Source organism: Lytechinus variegatus, chromosome 4, assembly GCF_018143015.1.
Source record: "Lytechinus variegatus isolate NC3 chromosome 4, Lvar_3.0, whole genome shotgun sequence".
NCBI lineage: Eukaryota > Metazoa > Echinodermata > Echinoidea > Temnopleuroida > Toxopneustidae > Lytechinus > Lytechinus variegatus.
This window is the reverse complement of record NC_054743.1, coordinates 52,847,475-52,868,953: the sequence shown is the minus strand read 5'-3', so window position 1 is coordinate 52,868,953 and position 21,479 is coordinate 52,847,475. Positions and strand designations below refer to the sequence as shown.

Below are 21,479 nucleotides of genomic sequence, written 5' to 3'. Positions count from 1 at the left end.
TAAAACAAAAGTACAAGAAGGACGTGATAAGAACACTTTTTTGCCGTAATGAGAGAGAAAATTTAAAAGAAATGGTTTTCATCAACTACAAATGTCAACATATATATTTTGGGGGACATAACATAAAATACATAATTTGCATTCTAATGTTAATAACATTTTTCTACTTACATCCTCCATGGAATGGAGAAAGCCCCCTCTCACATTAAGACAATCCCCAACGATTGAATCGTTCAAGAAATCCCTAAATAACCTGTTTTTATTTGTTTGTTTGCCATTGTGTATTTGCTTTTGTATGATAAATTGAATTAAATTTTATATTCTACATTTCTGTTGTTTAGATGGCTGCTAAAGGCTTCTGTTTAAGAAACAATGGCGATAGTGGTGCACTCCTTGTGTGCTATTCTGATGGTCATAGTTAGTCAAACGTGGGTTTAAGAAAATCACATTTTATGGAGTTACTGTTATAAAGACCATTTACCTAAAAAAAAATATTTTAATTCTGCGACACAAAGTTTTATTAAAAGCATTGTGTCGTGAAATGAGAATAATTGGAGAAAAAAATATAACAAATTTTATTGAATTGTTACATTATCTTTACCATGAATATGATAAAAAAGTATTATGAAACCAGCTTCCCATAGTATTGTGATCTAAAGTTCTAGCTTAGGGTTAAACCTAGGATTAATTATAAGCATGCCATCTCATCGGGATCACTACCCATCATTATTATATGGAAAACACCTACATGTAATAAGGAAATACAAAAAATGTTTATCACAAAACTGTAGGTATGCTATACGTTATCTTGAAAAAAAAATCTTATAGGCTTTTTTTTTCTTTTACACCATTTCTTACACCATCACATCACACTATTATGCCATACATGTAGGCCTACAAGACCAATTAAATATCAACAATAAATGGTGTTAAATCTTAGTTACGCACGTGGGACTTTCAAACTTCTGTATACAAAACGCATATAGCGCATAGGGATATGCAACTGCTATGTGTGATGCGCTTTTAAAGAACCATTATTACAATTATGAACGTAGGGATGAACCTCCGCATCTAAAGAATCACAAATAATCCATTAAAGACAACAAAATCTCTCTTAAAGTGCAGCTGTGTAGAACAAACGTGAAGGAAGCTCATGCAGACTAGTACTATACAAAACATATCTGGTGCGATGTTTTTACAAGACAAAGTTCAGCATATTTTGTCATGAAACAATTCCTTTGTGTCTTTTCACACTCAGCAAAACACGTTGGTCATCACTTTGTGAGCTAGTACTTTCTTCTGACATCCCTTTAATCTGAGCTAACTTGTGTCCAGAAGACCTATTTTGACCCTTGACCTCGTCCTTGGCCACTTCAGAGTTTAAATCGCCTTTGGTTTGCCCTTTATCGCCGCCAGTGTCAGCATACCGTTGTTCTGCGTGCGCTACTTCAGAATCTCCAACGCGCGTGGAATTGCCTCGTAGTCTGTGCATCAGACTCCCGCCTCCCCCACTTGAGTTTTTGCTGCTGCTCCTCGACCTTGAGAGCCCCTTTTCAATGTCATTACTGACATTTTGCTCAAGGTTCATGCTGTTTCTGAGAGGGGGGAGAGCGGATCGGTTATTATTATTATTATTGCTACTATGGTTTAAGTTACCCATTATATCCTGACTCTTCACATCATTCTCAAACCCCTTGTTCTCCTGTGGACCCGTGCGTGTAGGACTAGCCGGCGGGGCCGTGCCCTCACTTGTACTGTGGACATTGGCCATTGAGTTGGTTCTAGTGTTACTACGAGTCCGGCTCTGCGTGAATATATTTAGTTCGCGCTCGTCCACAAAATACAGCGCGTATATCTTGACGACAAATAGGCAGACGATTGTGACAGTAGCATTGATGATGAGTCCTAGGGCCGAGTAACTAGCTTTGTAAACTGCTTCATTTGTAGTGAAGAATGGTGGGGCGAAAGAAGAGAAGACAACTAAACTGCTAAACACGCAGAAGGTGATGAAACGAGACTCGTTATAGTTCTCTGGAAGTTTCCGTGTAACGAAAGCGAATATACAGCAAACTATAATGAGACAAATCTCCCAGGTCAATGTGCCGATGACTTCAATATCGTCTTCTGCGCATGTTAGTTCAATCTTGTTGATGTTGATATCAGGCATGGTTATCTCTACTGAAGGCGGAATGATGATAAACCAAACAGAAGACCACACCACCTAGTCGACAAAAAAAAGGACAGACTCTATTACATTATGTTTCATGATTACTGATAATTGCACACTAGCACTATGACTCTGGGTAGCGGAGGGGCTCCATAAAGCCTAAAGGCCTGGTCACACCGCCCGAGCGTTGTTGGAGCGGATATGGAGCGGTAGGGAGAGAGGGTCGAATGTCGCTCACAAAACTAGGGAAAATCGAAAACAAAAAAAAACAACAATCGAAATCGAAAATTGCTCTGTGAACGGTAGCGAGCGGTGATAATTTTTTCTCTCCGCTCCACGACTGCTGCAACAACGCTCGGGCGGTGTGACCAGCCTAACCAATATAATGCGAGCGCGAACCCCCCCTAAAAAAAAAAAGACATCGAAATCGAAAATGGTGAACGGTAGCGAGCGGTGATGATTTTTTCTCTCCGCTCTATGACCGCTCCAACAACGAGCGCGAAGCGCGAGCTGATTACAATTATTATTTTCATTTGTTATTCCGACATAAGAAACTGGATATTCCAAGTATTTTTTTCCCATGAAAATGTAAATGTATCTAACAAATTCTTTAAATTCTGAACATGAGTCGTATCTCGCTAAAATAATATAAGGAAAACTCAAATCGAATATTTTATGCATGCTGACTTAAAACAATACACATCAAGCCCAATGTTACCTTATTGAGCAGATTATTATCTCACTCAACAGGCAATGAGAGCCCGAAGTGCGAGCGAAAATTTTATTCTTATAAAATAATCTTATTGTTTAGCACAAAACGCGAGCAGAAATTTTTGATATAGGTTTTTTTTCTGATCTGAATAGGATCTGTTAGCGGCTGCTTGCAGTTAGCAAGCATGGAGACGTTACATGTTTCCACAATCAAACAATGCGAGCTGAAAACTTTTACCTGAAGAAAATTCTAAGCACTTTTTGTAATCGTAAAAGGATAAGTACTTAACTAAACAATTGATGCGAGCGCGAAGCGCGAGTGGAAAATTCGAGATTTACATTTTTAAAATTTGACACTCTATTCATGTCTTGTAAATCATCATAAGAATTAGTAATTTGAAATCTTTCTACATTAATAATGCGAGTGTAAAACGAGAGGAGAATCGAAAACAAGCTGCGTATCTGAATAAACATGAGCGCGCGTGTTTCAGATTTCGACCTAGAATCTGGGGATTCTAAATACCGTTTTTTTATCATGAAAATCAATTAAACGAAGCGCGAGCTTAGATTATTTAATATTCCGATCTGAAAAGAGGTCAATTTAAGTTATGTATTTTAAGCAATTTGTAGGAAATTTGTCAGGTGGATATGGCACAGTTAAAAAGAGCCGATAATGTATTTCATTATTATTACTGTTAGTTTTGACATAGGGCCGGGACATTCTAAGTACATTGGGTCATCATGTAAATGATGACGATCTTCCTATTTCCTTTCCTAAGCGCGAAATGAAACATGTCAATATTCCATTCTGAAAAAGGGACAATTCGATTAATAAATCAATATCTTATTTATTAATCTAATAAGCCAAATGAGAGCACGATATCTGTTTATGTCCTGAAAACTGGACATTAAAGCAATTTTGTCATGAATAAGACGCATGAGTTAATATATATTCTCAACAATCAATGCGAGCGCAAAACGCGAGCCGAAATTTGTGATAAATGGGAAATTTAAGTTTGATAAAAAAAAAAATATTGAGATATACGTAAGTCACCAATCAAAATGCGAGCATGCAGCGCTAGCTGATACGTTTTGACAATCTGCCCTGAATAAGGATATTTTGAGAACTTTATGGAATACAGGAAAATAATAGGTATCTGACTTATCAAATTTTGCGACCGCGCAGCGCGAGCACAAAATGTTTATATTCAGATCATAAATCAGAATTTTCACAGAAAATCAATGTTCAAAACAAACAAAAATAATGAAAGTTCGATTTCCGAGCTGAAATATGTCTTATATATTGACTTCAAAATTTGATATTTAAGCTCCGTATTGAGCAAGATATCAAAATCACCTAAGAGGCAATGCGAGCGCAAATAAAAAAATTATATAGTGACACGAAATATTTTTTCAAATTATTTTCAAAGTCTTCCCCTTGTCTTATATTGTTCACTCGTCATCCTCTTATTTTTCCCCTTATTTTTTTACCCTCTCTTTACTTTTTTCTTTCATTCCCCTTTCTTTTTTTGCAAGGGGGGAGGGCGAGGCCCCCCTGGATCCGCCTATGCATTACCCCCTTCTCTTATTTCATTCACTCTTCGTCTTTCTCTTGTCTTGCTTCTTCTTCTTCTTCCTTTTTTCTCTTTTTTTCTGGGGGGGGGGACCAAAAGAGCGGGCCGCGGCAGCTTCGCCCCCGACTATGCAACATCAATTTCATGAAACCTTACCATTTACGCTATAATCTAGAGGCTGAATCTAAGCCAACGCTCTCACTTTTGGTAAACATCGGAAAGGAGTCTATTTCCAGATCTATGTATTGGAACTTTACCCACGCTATCGGATTGATGCGGATAAAGATAATCTGAATATAGGGTGCATCCAAAACGGCCAAGATACGAATCAGCCGCCTCAGGTTCATGAAGATAATGCGAAAACTTCGGGTCGCATCAAGTTGTTATCAGGGACTCTTCTCTTATAAAGCCCTATACATAATTCTTGAAGGGTCTTGTAATTAGATAGATCCTACATAATATTACATTAGAAACCCTTTTATGTTTCACTTTTCACTTTTGAGGTAGACACTTTTCCCAATCCAATCATGATTTCATCCTTTACCATTTGTCTCCGAAATGTAAATCAAATTGCTATCACGTGGAAAAATGTTTCATCTCAGTATGGGAGATACAGGCGCCGTGAAGTTTTTTTTTTGGGGGGAGCCCATAAAAGGGTATCGTCTGACAAAATGAAATTTAGTTTAGTTGTGCACTGCGACACTTGTTCGAGTACAATGTATTCACCACCGTTCCATCTAGTTCCATCTTTTTTTAAATGAAGCTCAATTATCATAGGTTTGCCAATAACCACCCGGGGGGAAATGAGAAAGGATTGCTTGTGATATCTCGTAATAGGTAATTTTCTAAATGCCTTATACGACAGAGCAATTGACCATGGTAGGTAATCACCGGGAGCTTGAATTATAGGGTTGTCACAAACGTAAAACAAAATGCGCCCTGAAAAATGTATTAGACACGTAATTATAGTCATCCTTGAATATAAATCAATACCATTTTTTCTTTTAATTTGTCTTCAAAATAATTATACCGTATTTTCTTAAACCTGATTAGTGTGTTTGTTTCCGTGTTCTGTTAGCAGATGGTATATTTCATGTAACACCATCATGTTCTCATCCACACATCAGTTAAACCCACTTGGTCTACTAGAAGTTGGTCTAATTTTCATATCGTCTGTAACCATCATAGCTGAATGTGATCGGTCTACTGGCAGTTGGTCTAATCCTCATTATAGTAACCTATAACTCAGTTATAGTAACCATAAAGCTAGATCTACTTGGTCTTGGTTTTGTTCAATTTCCATTTGATTCAACCATCCCTTGGTATAATACGTACTTCGCATGTTTGGGCTACTACCATTTAGTCTAATGTCCAAATGGTCTAGGTAATGCCGTTCTTTTGCTCTTTTTCGAGTAATAATTTGGGAACAAACAGTTCATATGCATCATAAAGACTATGTTTTGTTAACGGAGTTGATATTAAACGAAACTGGTACAGCCCAATCATGAGAAATAAGACAAATAGTAATTCGGCTAAGTGGCAAGACCAATTTTTAGTATACGAATTTGTTGTAGACTATGCTAGATGAAATTAAAGGGAAAGTAGACAAAGTAGGTGTAAACCAATGTAAACCGATAAATGTCACATCGTATACGCCAATCTTCACTACACCAACATGACCATGGATGAAGCCCCGGGGATGAAGAAAAGACTTCAATAACGATATACTAATTTCTATCGAAGATCAAAGATATTCTTTCGTTAAGAGATTTATAGAAGTTTGATCAAAAGTTCTATGTTCAGTTTTATCAATTTATAATATACATATGTAGGCCTATTTCAAATCACAGGAAGTCAGTGATAGCCTTTTCCCTTTAATACAAAAGAAGAAGTAAAGGAAAAGGAGATTATATACTTACAGGCGCGATACATATGACGAGTGAAAGCGTGACCTGAGATGTTGGGCTGATGTAACGTGGTCTTCTTGCAGACTTCAGACCTGCTCTGAATATTCTATAAAGCCGTATAGTCTTAGTTGCTATGGAAACATAGATGAGGGATAACGCCACTGGTGATCCCATTCTCCTGATAGCACAGACACCAGGCGAGGGATTGACCCCAAAGAGAAGAGCAGTCAAGAAAGCAAGAAAAAGACCAGTGAAGATGATGTAGCTCAGTTCTCGACTTGATGCTTTAATCAAGGGTTTCTCCCGATTCATGACATAAATTAGGAAAGTGATGATGGTGCTGATGAGTCCAATAGAGGATAGGATGACAATAGCAGTTGTCCATGCCCTATTGATAACCGGTTCAAGCTCTGTACATACCGTCCTCTCCTCATTGGGCCAGGTAAAGATGTCTTGCTCCATGATGACGCAAGGGCTACATACGGTGCCGTTGTGGTTCACAATTTCGCTTGGTGCGCAATTCGTGCAGGACCAGCAACATGGATTTTCTGGAAGAACAGTTCTCTTTTGTCCAGTGTCGCAAGGTTTACTGCACACTGATTGTGGAACCCCAGTGTCTTCGTTCCAGAGACTGTAATTCCCTTGGATATACCATGGTATATCTTGGTTTATTACCAATCGTTCACCACTGTCGGTATCAACCCAAGCCCCTACATCCACGAAATTGTACACCCCATCGACAAACTGAAGATTCTTGATACCATAGCGCCCTCCCATGTCCCCATTGTCCAGAAACTCAACGCGACCATTGACGGGGCTTTCAAACGACGTCCGCAGGAGGTAGTCCCGTATCTCGGTTCCATCCATATTGGTCATGTTTTCGCACAACCCTTGGTTTGGAAATTGGCATTTGTCCAGTTGCATGTCGTGAAGGCCGTAGGCGAAGGTCAAGACGCTGTCCATGACAATGGTCTCATGGGAACTCACATCGATATCACTGACATTTTTAAAAGTCCAGGAAAGACACCCTGTGGAACTGTTCACGACACACCTTCCGTATTTTTCCATGAAGGATTCCAACCATGGATTGTCGCTGTTGGTCATGTTCAATGCCTTGAGGTAGGTATTATACTCCTGGTTTTGACCCGATAGAGGAACAACTGTAAAGGCACCTGAAAAGAACAACCATATTCATAATCCCATTAATTCATAGGTAATTGGTTATATACCAGCTTGGCGTTTACCAGCAAAATGCTGTCCTGCCGAGTTCCTTCGGGAATTACCACAAACAGAAAACAGAATGTTTGACTTATCCGTGGCTAGTCTCCCTTAATCAGGAATTATGAAACAAAAGCTTTTGGCAACACATCCAATTAAAAAAAACCCTAAATATTTATTTATTTATTCAAATATATTTATACAGGATGACAAGATCAGTTAAAAACTGTTTTACATCATGGTCCTGACATTAAAAACATAAATACATGTAAATCAATAATATATAATAGATGAGATAAAAATCAGAGTAATATCTTAAAGATTGTGTTTAAAATGATACAATGCAATACAAGAGCATTATGTTATACAAAGAAATAAAGTAAATGTAATTAAATTTAACTATTAAATAATACCTCTTAACGCGCAAAGCGAGTTAATGAGAGGTTATCTCAGGTCAGACTAGCTGGACAACAACATATCTCGCCAGCGGTACGTAACAGGTGTTTACAAGGAAGGGGCCTGGTCAGGCGAATTCCTTTGGCCTGGTGGAGATATGTTGCGATGCCAAATATGGTATTGTTCGGACTTCACGAGGAGGCGTGGCCCAAAAAATGTTGCATTGCGAATTTTGGTAGTTCGGACATCACAAGGAGGCGTGGCTAAAGATGCTACGTCGCGTTAGCTGACGTGGTAATTTCGGGAGGGGGCAAAATCCAATTTCTAACAAGTTAGCATTCTTCTTCGTGGAGTCGAGTGGAAAGCATCTTTTATCTCAATTCACCTGTTTTGTGCCACATACTTCCTGTATTTTTCCCTCCTCCACCCCCTTGTCACCCCCACTAATTTTTCAACATCAAGATGTTTTGTTTCATGTTATTCATTCTAACCTGCATGTGAGCTTCGGGCCTTAAGCCTGGTCGCACACCCAAAGTGGGCCGCAAGGTAATTCCATCCAACCTGTTCACCTACTTTTAGATAACTTTGGAATTTTACTTTGGTCTACCAGTTAGTTTAGTTCATTTATCATCAGGTGTTCAGGGGGTGTTTTCGCCCTTGCTGGAGCTCGGCCTTTTCCCAACACATTATGATTCTTCACTTATTATGGGCTTCCTGAGATAATAATTTTCAGTTATTTAGACCAATTTCGTATATTCCACTCCTCAGGTTATAATGTGAACGGGGCGTGGTTCGTCACCCGATTTGGATGAGGCCACCAGCGAATTCCATTTAGGACCGAACATTAACGTTGCCTCGTTCACATTCTAGTTCGGGGCCGTTGGTGGGGCTTCTGAGCACTAGTTTCTGTTTTAAAAGTTTTTTCTGCATAAGCTCGTGTTGCAAACGGGAATCTTTGCTTCGTAGCTTTGCAGATGGATTTTTACGTTTCCCACATTTGGCCAACATGACAAACTGGTGTCTTTGTCATGAATGTGGATGGACTGTTTTAATTTTCAATTGAGGAGATTGGTTTAATAACTTATATTTTTTCGCATATGACACATCTCAGGAGGCTTTACGTTTATACATGTATTATTATGTTTTAATTCTTGCATTATATTATTTTGGCTTTATTTAATGCCACATCATTTTACATTTCGGTATACATCATTTGGAAGATGCTTTTCAGAAACAATTTATTAAACTCCACGGAAACCGCATTTACTCGCCTCTCGTGTATTTTGTCTGGGTTTAGATAACCAAAAAAGTACACGATTCATGGACGAAATGTATGAATAAATGATTATAGAACTATATAAAAATCGGAAAAACTCAGGCTAATAAAACATATTCACAAGTTGAACATTGATATGTAACAGGAATAAAAAAAAAGTGACTAACTGAAACAAAAAATCATTCAACATATATAAAAAAAAATCAAGACTTCAGTATGCATTGCTTTTTAAAAATGCCATCGAATTGTTACGTCCAGGAATTAACATAAGCACTGTTATACTTTAAAAAAAGGGGGGGGGGGTCTTAAACATCATTGATTTCGAATTGGTACCGATGATTTTAAGACTTCTTACCATGTTGATTCACAGTGATTCAATGACCATCCCATAATCTAATTACTGATGTGCTTCGAATAAATTTAGTATGAATAATCTAATAATGACAATGGCAATTCTTGTTTTACAGTTGCCCTTGAGCTTAAAATGTGATTAACACGTGTGACGATAGAAGATAATTGATGATGTCATGCAGTGTAGCCTCGCGTAAAAAAAATCTTTTTCATCTCACCATTTCAATAAGTGTGATATATTCAATAAGGGTGAGGGAGATAGGTTGAGTTCCTAAATTCAATCTAGGAAAAGAAAATGGCGCATCTTTTCAATGCCTCCACTTTTATTTGCTTCTGCTTTTTTTCCCTTGTATTTTTCCGCGCCAATTCGTACCCCGAAAAAAATCCACTCTTCCACTCTGCATCAACGTCGGTAAATAATAAGAATGAGAAGTTGGTTGAACTTCATTGTTTTCTTAGTTGGTTTGAGAGTTAATGAAACAGTGGTGGGAGTGATGATATTGCAATACGTTTCGTTTTATGATTACCCCCCCCCCCCCCCTCTTATTGAAGTCCCACCATCGTTCTAACCATCTCTATGGTCGCACGTATAATACCATGCTCAATAATTTCTATCATTTGGAAAATTGAACAACATGGTTGTTCGATCCCGGGGAATAGGGGATATCCCCCAGTATTCCAGGTATGACCATGAAATAATAATAATAACAACGATAATAATAATGATAGAAACAATAATAATGATAGTAATAATAAAATAACAATAATAATGATAATGATAGAAACAATAATAATGATAGTAATAATAAAATAACAATAATTATGATAATGATGAAAAAATAAATGTATAAACTAAGGAATAGGGGTGCAAGAAAGGTGCAAATTTCCGGGAAAATTCATAGCGAGTATTCGAGCAGAGTTGGACCTTTCACTCGCCACCGCGCCTGCGGGTGGTTGGGGTGCAAGTTTGACAAGGTCAAAATGCTCGCAAAGTTGAATATGCTCGGTAATGAAATTAAATACTTTTTCTTGTTTTCGCCCCTACTTGTGGGGTTTGGGAGCATGGACCCTAAGGAATCTTTACGACCATTAAAGGAGAAAAGAAAGAGAGCGTGAAATATGATATGATATATTTTTAAATACTAGTATCTTGTAAAAACCTTTCACAAAGTTAGATTTTGAATGAAAAAGGTAAACATTTTGGGTCGCGCGCTTCTCTTGCTGGTAACTCTTTATAATTATACTAAACCCTAGTTTATTTGCACGTAGTAAGCCATATCGGTTCATAAAATGTGCCAAAAATTTTATCATAGGTTTGTTGTTATTAAAAAATCAAATTTCATGATCTCAGTATAATATAGCTTGATCTGCATCTTCTTCATACAAGCAGCAATAAATGGAATGATATTCCAAAATTAACGATTTTTATCGAACTTACGTCTTTGTGACCGAAACGAATTCGAACCATTAAATCAATCTTTTACGCTATTAAAAAATGTGATGTATATTATTACAAAAGTTCTTTGTATAAAACAACAGCGGTTTGGTGGATTTGACTTCTCATTAACATCGGAAACCGATTCCAACTTTTAAATACCAATCTTTTTAACTTAACTGATGTTATAAAAATAAATACTAAATGAAATACATCATTCTAAGAAAACGCTGAAGGCTAACACCTGCTCGCTATGAAAAAACGATGTACTCAACTACGAGCTTATTTCGTTTGTGCTATCAAAATGGTCAATCAAAGTAATATTCAGAATCACAGTAACCTACATGAAACGACACTGGAGAAATACATGTTTTGTTGTCGTTTGAAGTCCCCTTTAGTATAATATTTGTCATAGGCCTATTCGTTGTTTGTGTTGAGTAATTGTGATTCTATAAGAGAGAAATAAACGTTAGAAGACAGAAATGTTATTTATCAATTATTGTGGGGTTTTTTATAAGAGATTAAAATGAAATAAATGTGATTATGAACACGAGGAGACTACAGTCGTGTTCTATTATTGCGATCCAAATACTCGGTTGTCTGGGCTCTCTTCCTTTTTAACTGAAATTCTTAACAATAAAACGCTAGTCCCTATAGGCATGCTATATAAGAGTCCTTTCAAAATGATGAATTGATGCGAGATAAGAGTGTCAATTAAAAAAGGGGAAACATTACAATCGGAAAAATATACCGTTCAAAGTTATGTAATTCATTGTTATATCCCACATCAAGTTTGTGTTATACTACCATCCTTGTTTATTCACTCTATTTATTAATTATTAACTGATAATTGAGTGGACATGTACTGTCCATTTATAGTGGCAGAAAAATGTTTCCTCAAGGTATTTACGTGTAAATCCTTGAAGATCAAATAAAATTTGGTCACTGTCTAAACTTATAGGTAAACCATGTCGAATTTGCTTTTTCTTATTCCCTTCATTAAAACATCGAATGCGTTTCTCTTCTCTTGTTTTCATTTCTGTTAAGATTTGTCTTTCCGCTGGCTGCTTCCTTTATCTGTTGCTTTCCCTATTTCTTCCAAACGTAGTAGTGCGTAATAATATGTCAAGATAGCTTTACATAATCGAGGTTGGTGCGAGAGAGAGAGAGAAGAAAACAAAAATCTCACTCTTGCATTTTCTATGCACAACCAAGTTGTCATGATTCCTGTAAATGTGGAAGTATATTATTCTGTATACATTCATCCGTTATTACATAGCGCTATACGAGCATTGCAAAGAGTTTATTCGAATGCCTCGTAAGATAAATATTTTCTGATATCAACCTTTAAAAAGAATACTATTTTGATTTGTTTTTTATGATTGAATCAATTTTCAGATTTTTGTAGTAAGTAAAAGCAATGGGCTTGAATGTCACCGAAAGTCAATATTCTCTTCATAAAATTCGCTTAACATAGGTGTAGCTTTAAAAGTTTTCAATATTATTTAGAAAAGTGATTTAAGAGGCGCTATATTTCTTCTTGCTAAAAAGTGAAAGTTGGATGTACTTTTTGTATATGCAGCAACGCTTAACATGTGAAAGTAAAACGCTGGACATTTTTCGCTCCATGATGTTCTAACATAAACTTGCGCGCAAGGACGTATGTCTGCGTGAACGGTCTGTCGAATTATTCAAAATCAACCTTGTCGCAATTTCATTACATACACGAACTCGTGGACAATATTGACAATCCTTTGATTTGATTCGATTACTGAGTTAACAGTCACTGACGGTTTCGGATGCTAACCGTTCGATATTACTCTTTGAAGTTTGCATGTCCTTTGTTACGGAAAGGGGGGGGGTGATATGTGAACATTACTATAGACACGGCAGATTAGAATATTATGTTAAGAATCTTAACATAATATTCAAATAAACATCACGGCATAAAATGAACAGCAGTAAAGAATATAAATGTAAATATTGAGTCTAAAGAATTAAAATAGGACAGTGAAGTTCTACCTCCTCAACCAGAATGGATTCATGTTAAATCTTTAGGGCTTGAATTTCCAACAGTATGCCTCTTTAACGAATGAGAATACTCAAAATGATATTTATATAATCTATCACTTCCTATGGCGCAAATAATTACATTCACATAAGAGAACGGCCCATTGTTAACTTAAAAACATTTATATTTTCAAGTAAATTGTTCAATAGGGCCTATATAAACGCCAACGGGGAAAATGAAAGGTTCGAATCAAATGATGATGATTTTATTTCACAAAATAGGTGTATTTTTAATTACTGAATGTGATGTTTTCACAATTGATTCAATAATACAATTTGTTAATTATTAACTATAAATGTATCCACTATGGTAATCACCTTTAAGGTCAAAGGCACTTTCTAAAAAAAACTGTTTTCACTGTTTACAAAAAAGATCTATATTATTAAGAATATTTGATATTTTACAACTTTTTAAACAAGTTCATATCTACTTAAGAAGTGCCAATGACTATTCACTTCAATATGATATACGTACATTATACCAGTTGTATATTCTTGCGGGCGATAGCATGATATTCTGATATTACACTACAAATACCATTGTTAATTACACATTAGCTCGGCGCGATAGATTCCGTAGACAATTTAACATTCCCAATTCTGATTATCATTATGATACTAAGTTTCATGTGTATGTTTATTGGTTCAGATCCGTATGAAGGGCAGACGCCCGAAAGCTTAAGAACTCTGCAATTCTTGCAAAGGCCTTCCCCATCACCTATTGATATAAACTATGTTGATTCAACACCAGAAAACGCCTAAAGGTCACTTTAAAAGATCACAATTTTTGTTATCTCTCAGCACCAAGACGCGATGAGTGCAAAAACAAAATGTCCCCTTTAATAATTGGCGCGTAAATCCTACAAAGGATCACCACGTCACAATTAACCCAGAATCAACAGATTATCAAGGTGCATTCACATTCTCAGTTAAGTATGGTAGTCATAAGTCGCACATCTGAAATAAAAATGTTGAGCTAGTATAGATTAGTCCATATAATGCTGTACAATATGTCATTTTACGATTGTACGGCTGTTAAAAATCTAAATTATATTTTGTTTTCATAGTTCTGATATTACGAAGACACCTTTACCCCACTAGCACATGTCATAAACAGGGGCCGCGGAACAGGGGGGGGGGGCTTCAGCCCCCCCCCCCCCACTTTTTACCAAGACCGTGTACAAAACTGTAAAAATGACCATATGATTGCGATTTTTAGCACAATCACCCCTCCCCCCCCCCCACTTTGAAAACCGTTCCGCGGCCCCTGATAATGTTGTTTAATTATGCAGAAGCGGCACCAATACAGATATAGTGTTGCATGACTTGATTTTGTGTGTACGTTACGTCATAGGCCATTGATGACGTGTGGAAAAATTTTAAGTCTAACATAAGGATAGATACACATGAACACACTGAATAATTGCCTTTGAGTTACACGAGAAAACAATTACTAAACATTCACGTTAATCAAAATAATAATAATAATCCAAGCAGGAAATACAATTAAACGCTTATTTTCAATATTTTTATTGAAACTGAAAGAGTTTGATTTCATTGAGATGGATGACAAACATTCAATATGCACATTCCAAGAGAGCTTTCTACTTTAAAAGAGTTTCTTTATGCAGTACTTCCAGTTCCCAAGGCAAGTTTGAGCATCGGACAACCCACTTAAATTGTTTAATATATTTTCATCTTTTGAATTTCTGGCGATTTTGAAAAACAAGTTGAGATGAGAGCTGTGTTTTCATTTTCTACCATCTTTTGATGGAGTTGTTGAGTGCTCAGTGAAGAGTATGATGTTGACCCAACCCTACACGTCTGAATTACCTTAGGGAATGTTTTTCTCTCTCGCTCTCTCTCTCTCTCACACACCCTTGCATGTACACAGACAACACATCCCTAATTGTGCTACTGTACGCTTTAAGCACAACCACATCTCTCTCCCTCTCACTCACACATACACAGTCACCATAATGCTCCCTTTCACATACCAACATACGATCTTACTCCATTCGAAATATATACACCACCCTTCCCTCATTTCTACATCCTCTCTACTTCATGATTTTAAGATTAGTGGGAAAACTCCATGTGAGGAGCTCCTTCGCATTGTTAAGTGGGTCCGAAGCACTTAAAACTTCCGCAAACTGAAAGTAAAAAGACCATAAGGGTTTCATTCAGAAAATAAACCTATCATCAGAACGATCGAAGGTCCCGAATCGTAAGCATTAAATGATCTTCCTTGATGTTTTTTTTTATTAGTTTCAATGAGTTGATTGGTGGTTTGAAATTCACACATATTTCTGAAGTGAGAGAGAACGATAATCACCACCTAATGTTCGAAAAGTTTTCAAATACGAAAAAATACAAAGTGTAATTTACACGTAAGTTGTATAGAATCCAGAAAGCAAAGCACAGTGGCAAATTGCCCATTGACTCCGTTCAACAGATTGCCAAACTCCGCACAGCGATTCAGCTAAATAATTAGGGCAAAATCCAGCGACATGACGCAATTTCATTCAAACAGGATAATTTGAGTTTTTGTTTTTTAATCTTGAAAGAAATGAATAGAAGACATAAGACTTCATGATAATGTGCAAGCTTTAAGTTTTGTGGTTAAAACAAGAAAGGGTGAGAGGGGAAAAACGTATAAAATAATATCTAAACTTATTATTTCCTCATTGGGCTATGTATACCAAACAAATTGCAAATTGATTGATACGAGTATTTCAGATAAAACTTCGTTTTCTTAATGATGACGTAATGACACGTTCGTTGCTAATAACATGCAATATTGTATTGACATCAATTGTCAACGACAACTAAATAGACAATTACAGAAAAATAATCATCGTCAAGTTAAAGCGTTAATGAGGAGTATTAGGAGAGCAGGAAAGCATCCACAATAAATCAATGACAGGAAGGAGGGGGGGTGGGGTCGAGCGGGCTCTTCCCTCATATATGATAATGTAAGAAAATATAACATTCTTTAACAAAATGGAGAAAATTGATTGGCCGGTCTGGTGCATCCTGGATATATTCACCAAGGTTGATTACTACCACTTTAGGCTTATTAGATTTAAACAATCAAATGGGGACACCATAGTAACCATGCCATATTTTTTTACCAGGTTCAATATTATGAATATGGGACTTCGAGAAGATGCATGCCACTCCCTTCATGTTTTTTTACAAGCAATCGCAGTTCCGCCGCTAAAAAGTGATTGCTCTTTCAAGCCGATCATCGTACAATTGGTAGCTAATTTCAGGTTTGAAATAAGCAGCTGCACACTGGATTGCAATTAAGCGATAAACAGTGATTTCAAAGAACGTCCTTTTGAGTCAATCGAGATACGTGTTTTATTCCTTGCGTTGTGAGCTCTTAACGCTACAATATTCCTATGATTCATTTCAAGTGTCGTCCCTTCTCTCTCTTTCACTGTTCAACTCTATTTCTGACGAACGAGAAAAAAAAGTAGCAATAACACCTACGTGATTACTACTATTTTATGTTACGGCTAATACTTACATGAATAATAATATTACACTTTATTCTATAAAGTCATGCACTCAAACATGATAAGCACTTTATATTGTTAAACAATTTTTTTCTCCAGAAAATATAAATGAATTAAAGCATTATAATTATGTTTATAGTGTGTCAACTTCATATGGACAAATTTGCATGCTTGAATATTTGTTCTATACCATTTGAAAAATGTCTCAGAAATTGGATTGCTATTTGATTCCTTTCCAAAAAGTTATGCGTTGCTGATCGACCAAGGCTACGGATTCAAAGATAAACACACTCAACGATTTGTTGAAGCATAGTGCATTAATGATGGCTGACCTTTACGCAACTGGGCCAGGATCGATATCTTGATACCATTTTCACATGAATTTGTATACGGTATGAAATTAAACCTGTCATCATGTATCGATCAGTTTGTACCAACTACATCATCCAGTCATACAGGTGTAAGTCTTAACACCTCGTTGGAATGAATCAATAACAATACTTAACCCATCAGTGGAAGAGCCGTGGTGTAGTGGTTCTGATTCTCGCCTTGTAAGCAGAGGGTCGTGTGTAGCGTCCTTTAATCCACACTTTGCCACTCTCGACCCAGGTGCTAAATGGGTACCCGGTAGGATGCGAAAGTTTTCATGAGGCTGCGGTGAAAGCAAGGAATGCTCCCCAGGGAGTGGAAATCGTGCACTTTTCGTGCGGAATCGAAATGAATCCAATGACCGGGGTAATAATATGCTGTAAAGTGCTTTGAGCCGTTATGGGAAAAGCGCTTTATAAAAACTAGCTATTATTACTCTTTATTATTATTATGACAACCAATCACACCAATGAAACAGATTGGAAATCGACTGATCAATCCCATGGTATGTCATTGGTAATAAATTAATTCGGTCTGGTATCAATTTCATCTGTGTGACTATGGTTAAGGACGTGTTTGAAAATAGGTGTCGGACAAATGGACTTCTCTTGAAAGTTAATGGTATCGACCAAACATCACTATTCCCTATGTGCACGTAAAACTCTTCCAGGACTACTTTACAGTCATTGAGAAATGAATTTATTCTTCTTTAACCTGGTCAAAATCAAAGTAATGCAATTAAGTATTGCGAAAGAAATGAAAGGAGTCTCTCTTTACTCGTAATATTTCACCCTGTTTCAAGCTTCTAGATACGATTTTATTAATTCATTCGTTAAGTATAAACAAACTGTAGAAATAATGCTCTCATGTATAAAAAGAAGGCTTTGATAGAAAACCGAATTACTGAATTACATAAACACCCAATTAAACCGGCAAAAAATAATAGAATTGGTCAATTATACGTGTATTATTTATTGCCTTTATTCAGCCAACACCTCAGTCATTCTATTTCAGATATACACTGGTGATCACTGGCGGCGGAAGCCCAAAAAATTTAGGGGATGGGGGTCCACCTGAAATTTTGTGATGGACACAGGTAAAAAATAATTGACAAGAAAAAAAAAGAAAGATAGGTTATCAACCCAAATTTTAGGGGGGCAGAAACAAAACTGAGAAGCAAAAAAAAAGGTTATCAACAAAAGAAATTAGGGGGACCTGCCCCCCCCCCCTTCCCCCCGCTTCCACCGCCTATGCTGGTGATGACGTCAGCAATGAAACATGCTTAAAAAAGTAGCCCACCAAACTTGCTAGCTCGTAAATATTATAGAAACTTAGTATTTATTCTTCAATGACGTTAGTTAAAATGTGCATTTATTATGTTTAGTAAGATTTTTATGCCAAAGTAATAAATTGATGAGTGCATTTTATAAGAAATTATTAAAGAATTGCATCTTTAAACCAGACACTCCATCCTTAGCTATCTGGAAATCATATTTGGTTCTTGTTTCTACCATTAGTAGAAGTGGATGTCCCTTAAAAGGGAATATTGAATTTCCTCCGGAGGTGAGAATGATGGGTGCTCCTAGCTTCATCGTCATTGTCATTCGACCGTATCGCTTACACGCAGACCGCATCACCTTAACAACGTAAAAAATCATTGAAGAACAGTATGCAAGACCAGGCGCCACAGACAGGGGGTAATGAGCTCAGAGATTAGGGGTAGGATGTGAGGGTGAAGGGTGGTGGGTTAAGGTGGTATTTTTTCAAGGATAGACACAATTATACATAATGCACATGAAGATGTATAACAAGTAGACATTGAACGTGGAATTACAGTTCTGACAGAATACCCAGTTTCACAGGTAACATTGTTTGATAATGTATGGGAAGCCTGTGCTTATACGAATGGGTAGGTGGATGAAGATGAAAGGAGATGAGGAAAAAGGGGAAAGAAGACACTGAAGGAAAGGGATAAAGGAAGAAGGGAGGAATAATGGAAACAACTATAAGAAAGAGAAGGAAGGAGACAATGAAAAGAGAGACTGAAGTGAAGGAGAGGAGAGAAAGAAAAGGTCGGAGGAAGGTATTATGAAAATAGGAAGAAAAAGACAAGGAGGGGAAAACAAGGAAGGAGAAAGAAGAGGGAGTAATAAGGATGGAAGGAAGAGAGAAGCCAAGGTTTGAAAGAAAGAAGAAGAAATACTAGTTCATATCAAGGGGAAGTATCCAGTTATTGAGGGTTACGTGAACTTTAAGATTCTCAACCTATATCCTTCATTGTAATTCGAAAAATGACTTACACGAATACATCCAATGCTTGCGATTTATTATGGCATTGGATCGTCTGGTATTTATTCTCAATCTTCTTCAAAGGAAAATTTTCTATAATTCTCATGCACCGAGTCGCCTCACTCCAAGATAACAAATGATAAATTGGAAAGACGTTATCCTCAATTTCTTCACATGAAGAGGTTCAGCAGTGACAACGATGAAACCAACTCAAACTATACTAAGCTATTCTGTGACTGTAACACGGCCTGTCTAGTCTTTGTGATGCCGACTAAATTTAACTTTCACCCGAACTAGACCAAGGTATTTAAGGGGATCATATGGCTGGGAGGGGGAGGGGGGACTCGCAGCTCCTCCCCCTCTTCATTTTTTTTTTATACCCCCTCCCAAGTTGAAATCTTGGCCATCACAAAGAAAATTCGCACGCACATTCTTATGAAATTTTATTTTTATTCATTTCATACAATATGATTTTATTCCCTTATGCTACTTTATGAGTAATTAGTGTGCGAAATCACACATTTTGCTCAAAGTACCGAAGTCCTAATTATAGGCGCAGAAACTCGTTGTGGTGGTATTAGCAAATGTACTTAAAAATGATAATTTCATATGCATTATTTTGGAGGGTTTTTTTTACTTTCAGCTTTTAAATGCTTTCTCGATGAAATTTGTCAATTTTTGATTTATGCGATCATAACCAGCATGACGTCAAGTAATTTTATTAAAAACATTTGATTCTTGACTAAAAGCATAATATGTATTAATTAAAATTGTACAAATAAAATAAGGTATTTTTAGTTTTTTGGTGCGACATACATGTACAAAAATATGCGTATTTACGGAACCGTCTACCCCGGCGTCGCAAATTTGGTCTTAAAAGATGCGTGGGATTCGAAGTAAAGACTTCGTAGTAGTATTATTAGTATTATATAATTACTGGATATGTATAGTCAAATACTGACTACCGTTCGCTTACGTAGCCATGGTAAAATTGCATGCATTTAAATTGGCGAATGTTTGACGGGCTCTTTTTTATTTAAGATGGTAAAGCAACCCTCTTCTCACGTGTATACTTCCCATGAATACTCGAAGAAAAGCAAATCAATACTGGCGCGAAAAGAGGCACCACTCAGGACATAAATTTGATCGACCACGTGGGCTTGAAATGATAGTATGGATGATTGTTTGCGCAGTGTTAAAGCTTGGTTTCTACTCATCATGAACTTGAAATGCCATCATATTAATGTGTTTGTACACAGGCGCTACTGATCTTATGTTAATAAGAGTAATAAAAAACGCAACAAGGTAAGAAAACCAAAAGAACAAAGAAGAGTCGGTATTGCTAGAGAGTACCGCTTCGTGAAAATATCTACACTGTAGAAAATATTGTGTGAATTTTTTATCACCACGAGAGTAATTATGTGTCCAACCAATTTTGGGCAGTATTTTACCCAATGCAGGAAGCATATTGTCCAGTAAGGTTAAAAAAATAAGCAGCAATTACTTTAGAATGGGCAAAATATTCATCACATTGGATAAATAAAAATGTTCAATGTTGGTTGGACACATAATTACCCTCATGGAGCACTTTTACCCAATATTTTTTAGAGTGCATATATTCCTTTTTTTGGGAGGGGTGGGGATGAAGTCCCTTTAAGTACGTGGAATGTATAAAATTATCCTAGTAACAATAGTCAAACTTTAAGGAGAACATGATGATGATTCACAGCATTTGTATCTATGTATACAGTGCGTATCAAAAAAAGTTTACACCTAGAAAGAATCCAGTATAATTATGCATTTGTAATATCCTGAAGATATTTCCACATGTTAACATTGGTACAGATCCATTTAAGAAATGACGATATAACTGTCAAAAGCACCACTTACTTTGGAAAAGTTAGTGAAAATGATTTGCGCAGAACTTTGAAATAGTTATGCGAATAAAATCATTAAGAATACGTGGAATTTAGCAAATAAAATTGATCTGAAAATATTTTTTTTACCTTTTTAAACTTGTTTCCTGCCCAAAATACTTCGAAGAGTGCATTGCGCCCCACACACCGAGGCCATCGTGACGATATTTCCTTTATACTGAGCTGTGATTTACTTTACATATGGCTTAGGCTTGATTTTCGTTTTGTTAATCATTGTCAAGCTTGGGAAAAGTGTGGATAAACAAGTATTAAATT

The 21,479-nt window shown here is 36.7% G+C and overlaps 1 protein-coding gene across 1 annotated transcript in view; it reads right to left on the bottom strand.

Moving 5' to 3' along the window:
• Positions 1-958: 958 nt before the first annotated feature.
• LOC121414315 (metabotropic glutamate receptor 3-like) overlaps positions 959-21,479 on the bottom strand; it is a 46,994-nt gene continuing 26,473 nt past the window's right edge. Inside the window, exons 4-5 of the mRNA XM_041607452.1 lie at positions 6,372-7,531; positions 959-2,221 (exon numbers count right to left, since the gene is read on the bottom strand). Coding sequence (XP_041463386.1) covers positions 1,223-2,221; positions 6,372-7,531 — 2,159 coding nt within the window. The 3' untranslated portion in view covers positions 959-1,222. The remainder of the gene's footprint in view (positions 2,222-6,371; positions 7,532-21,479) is intronic.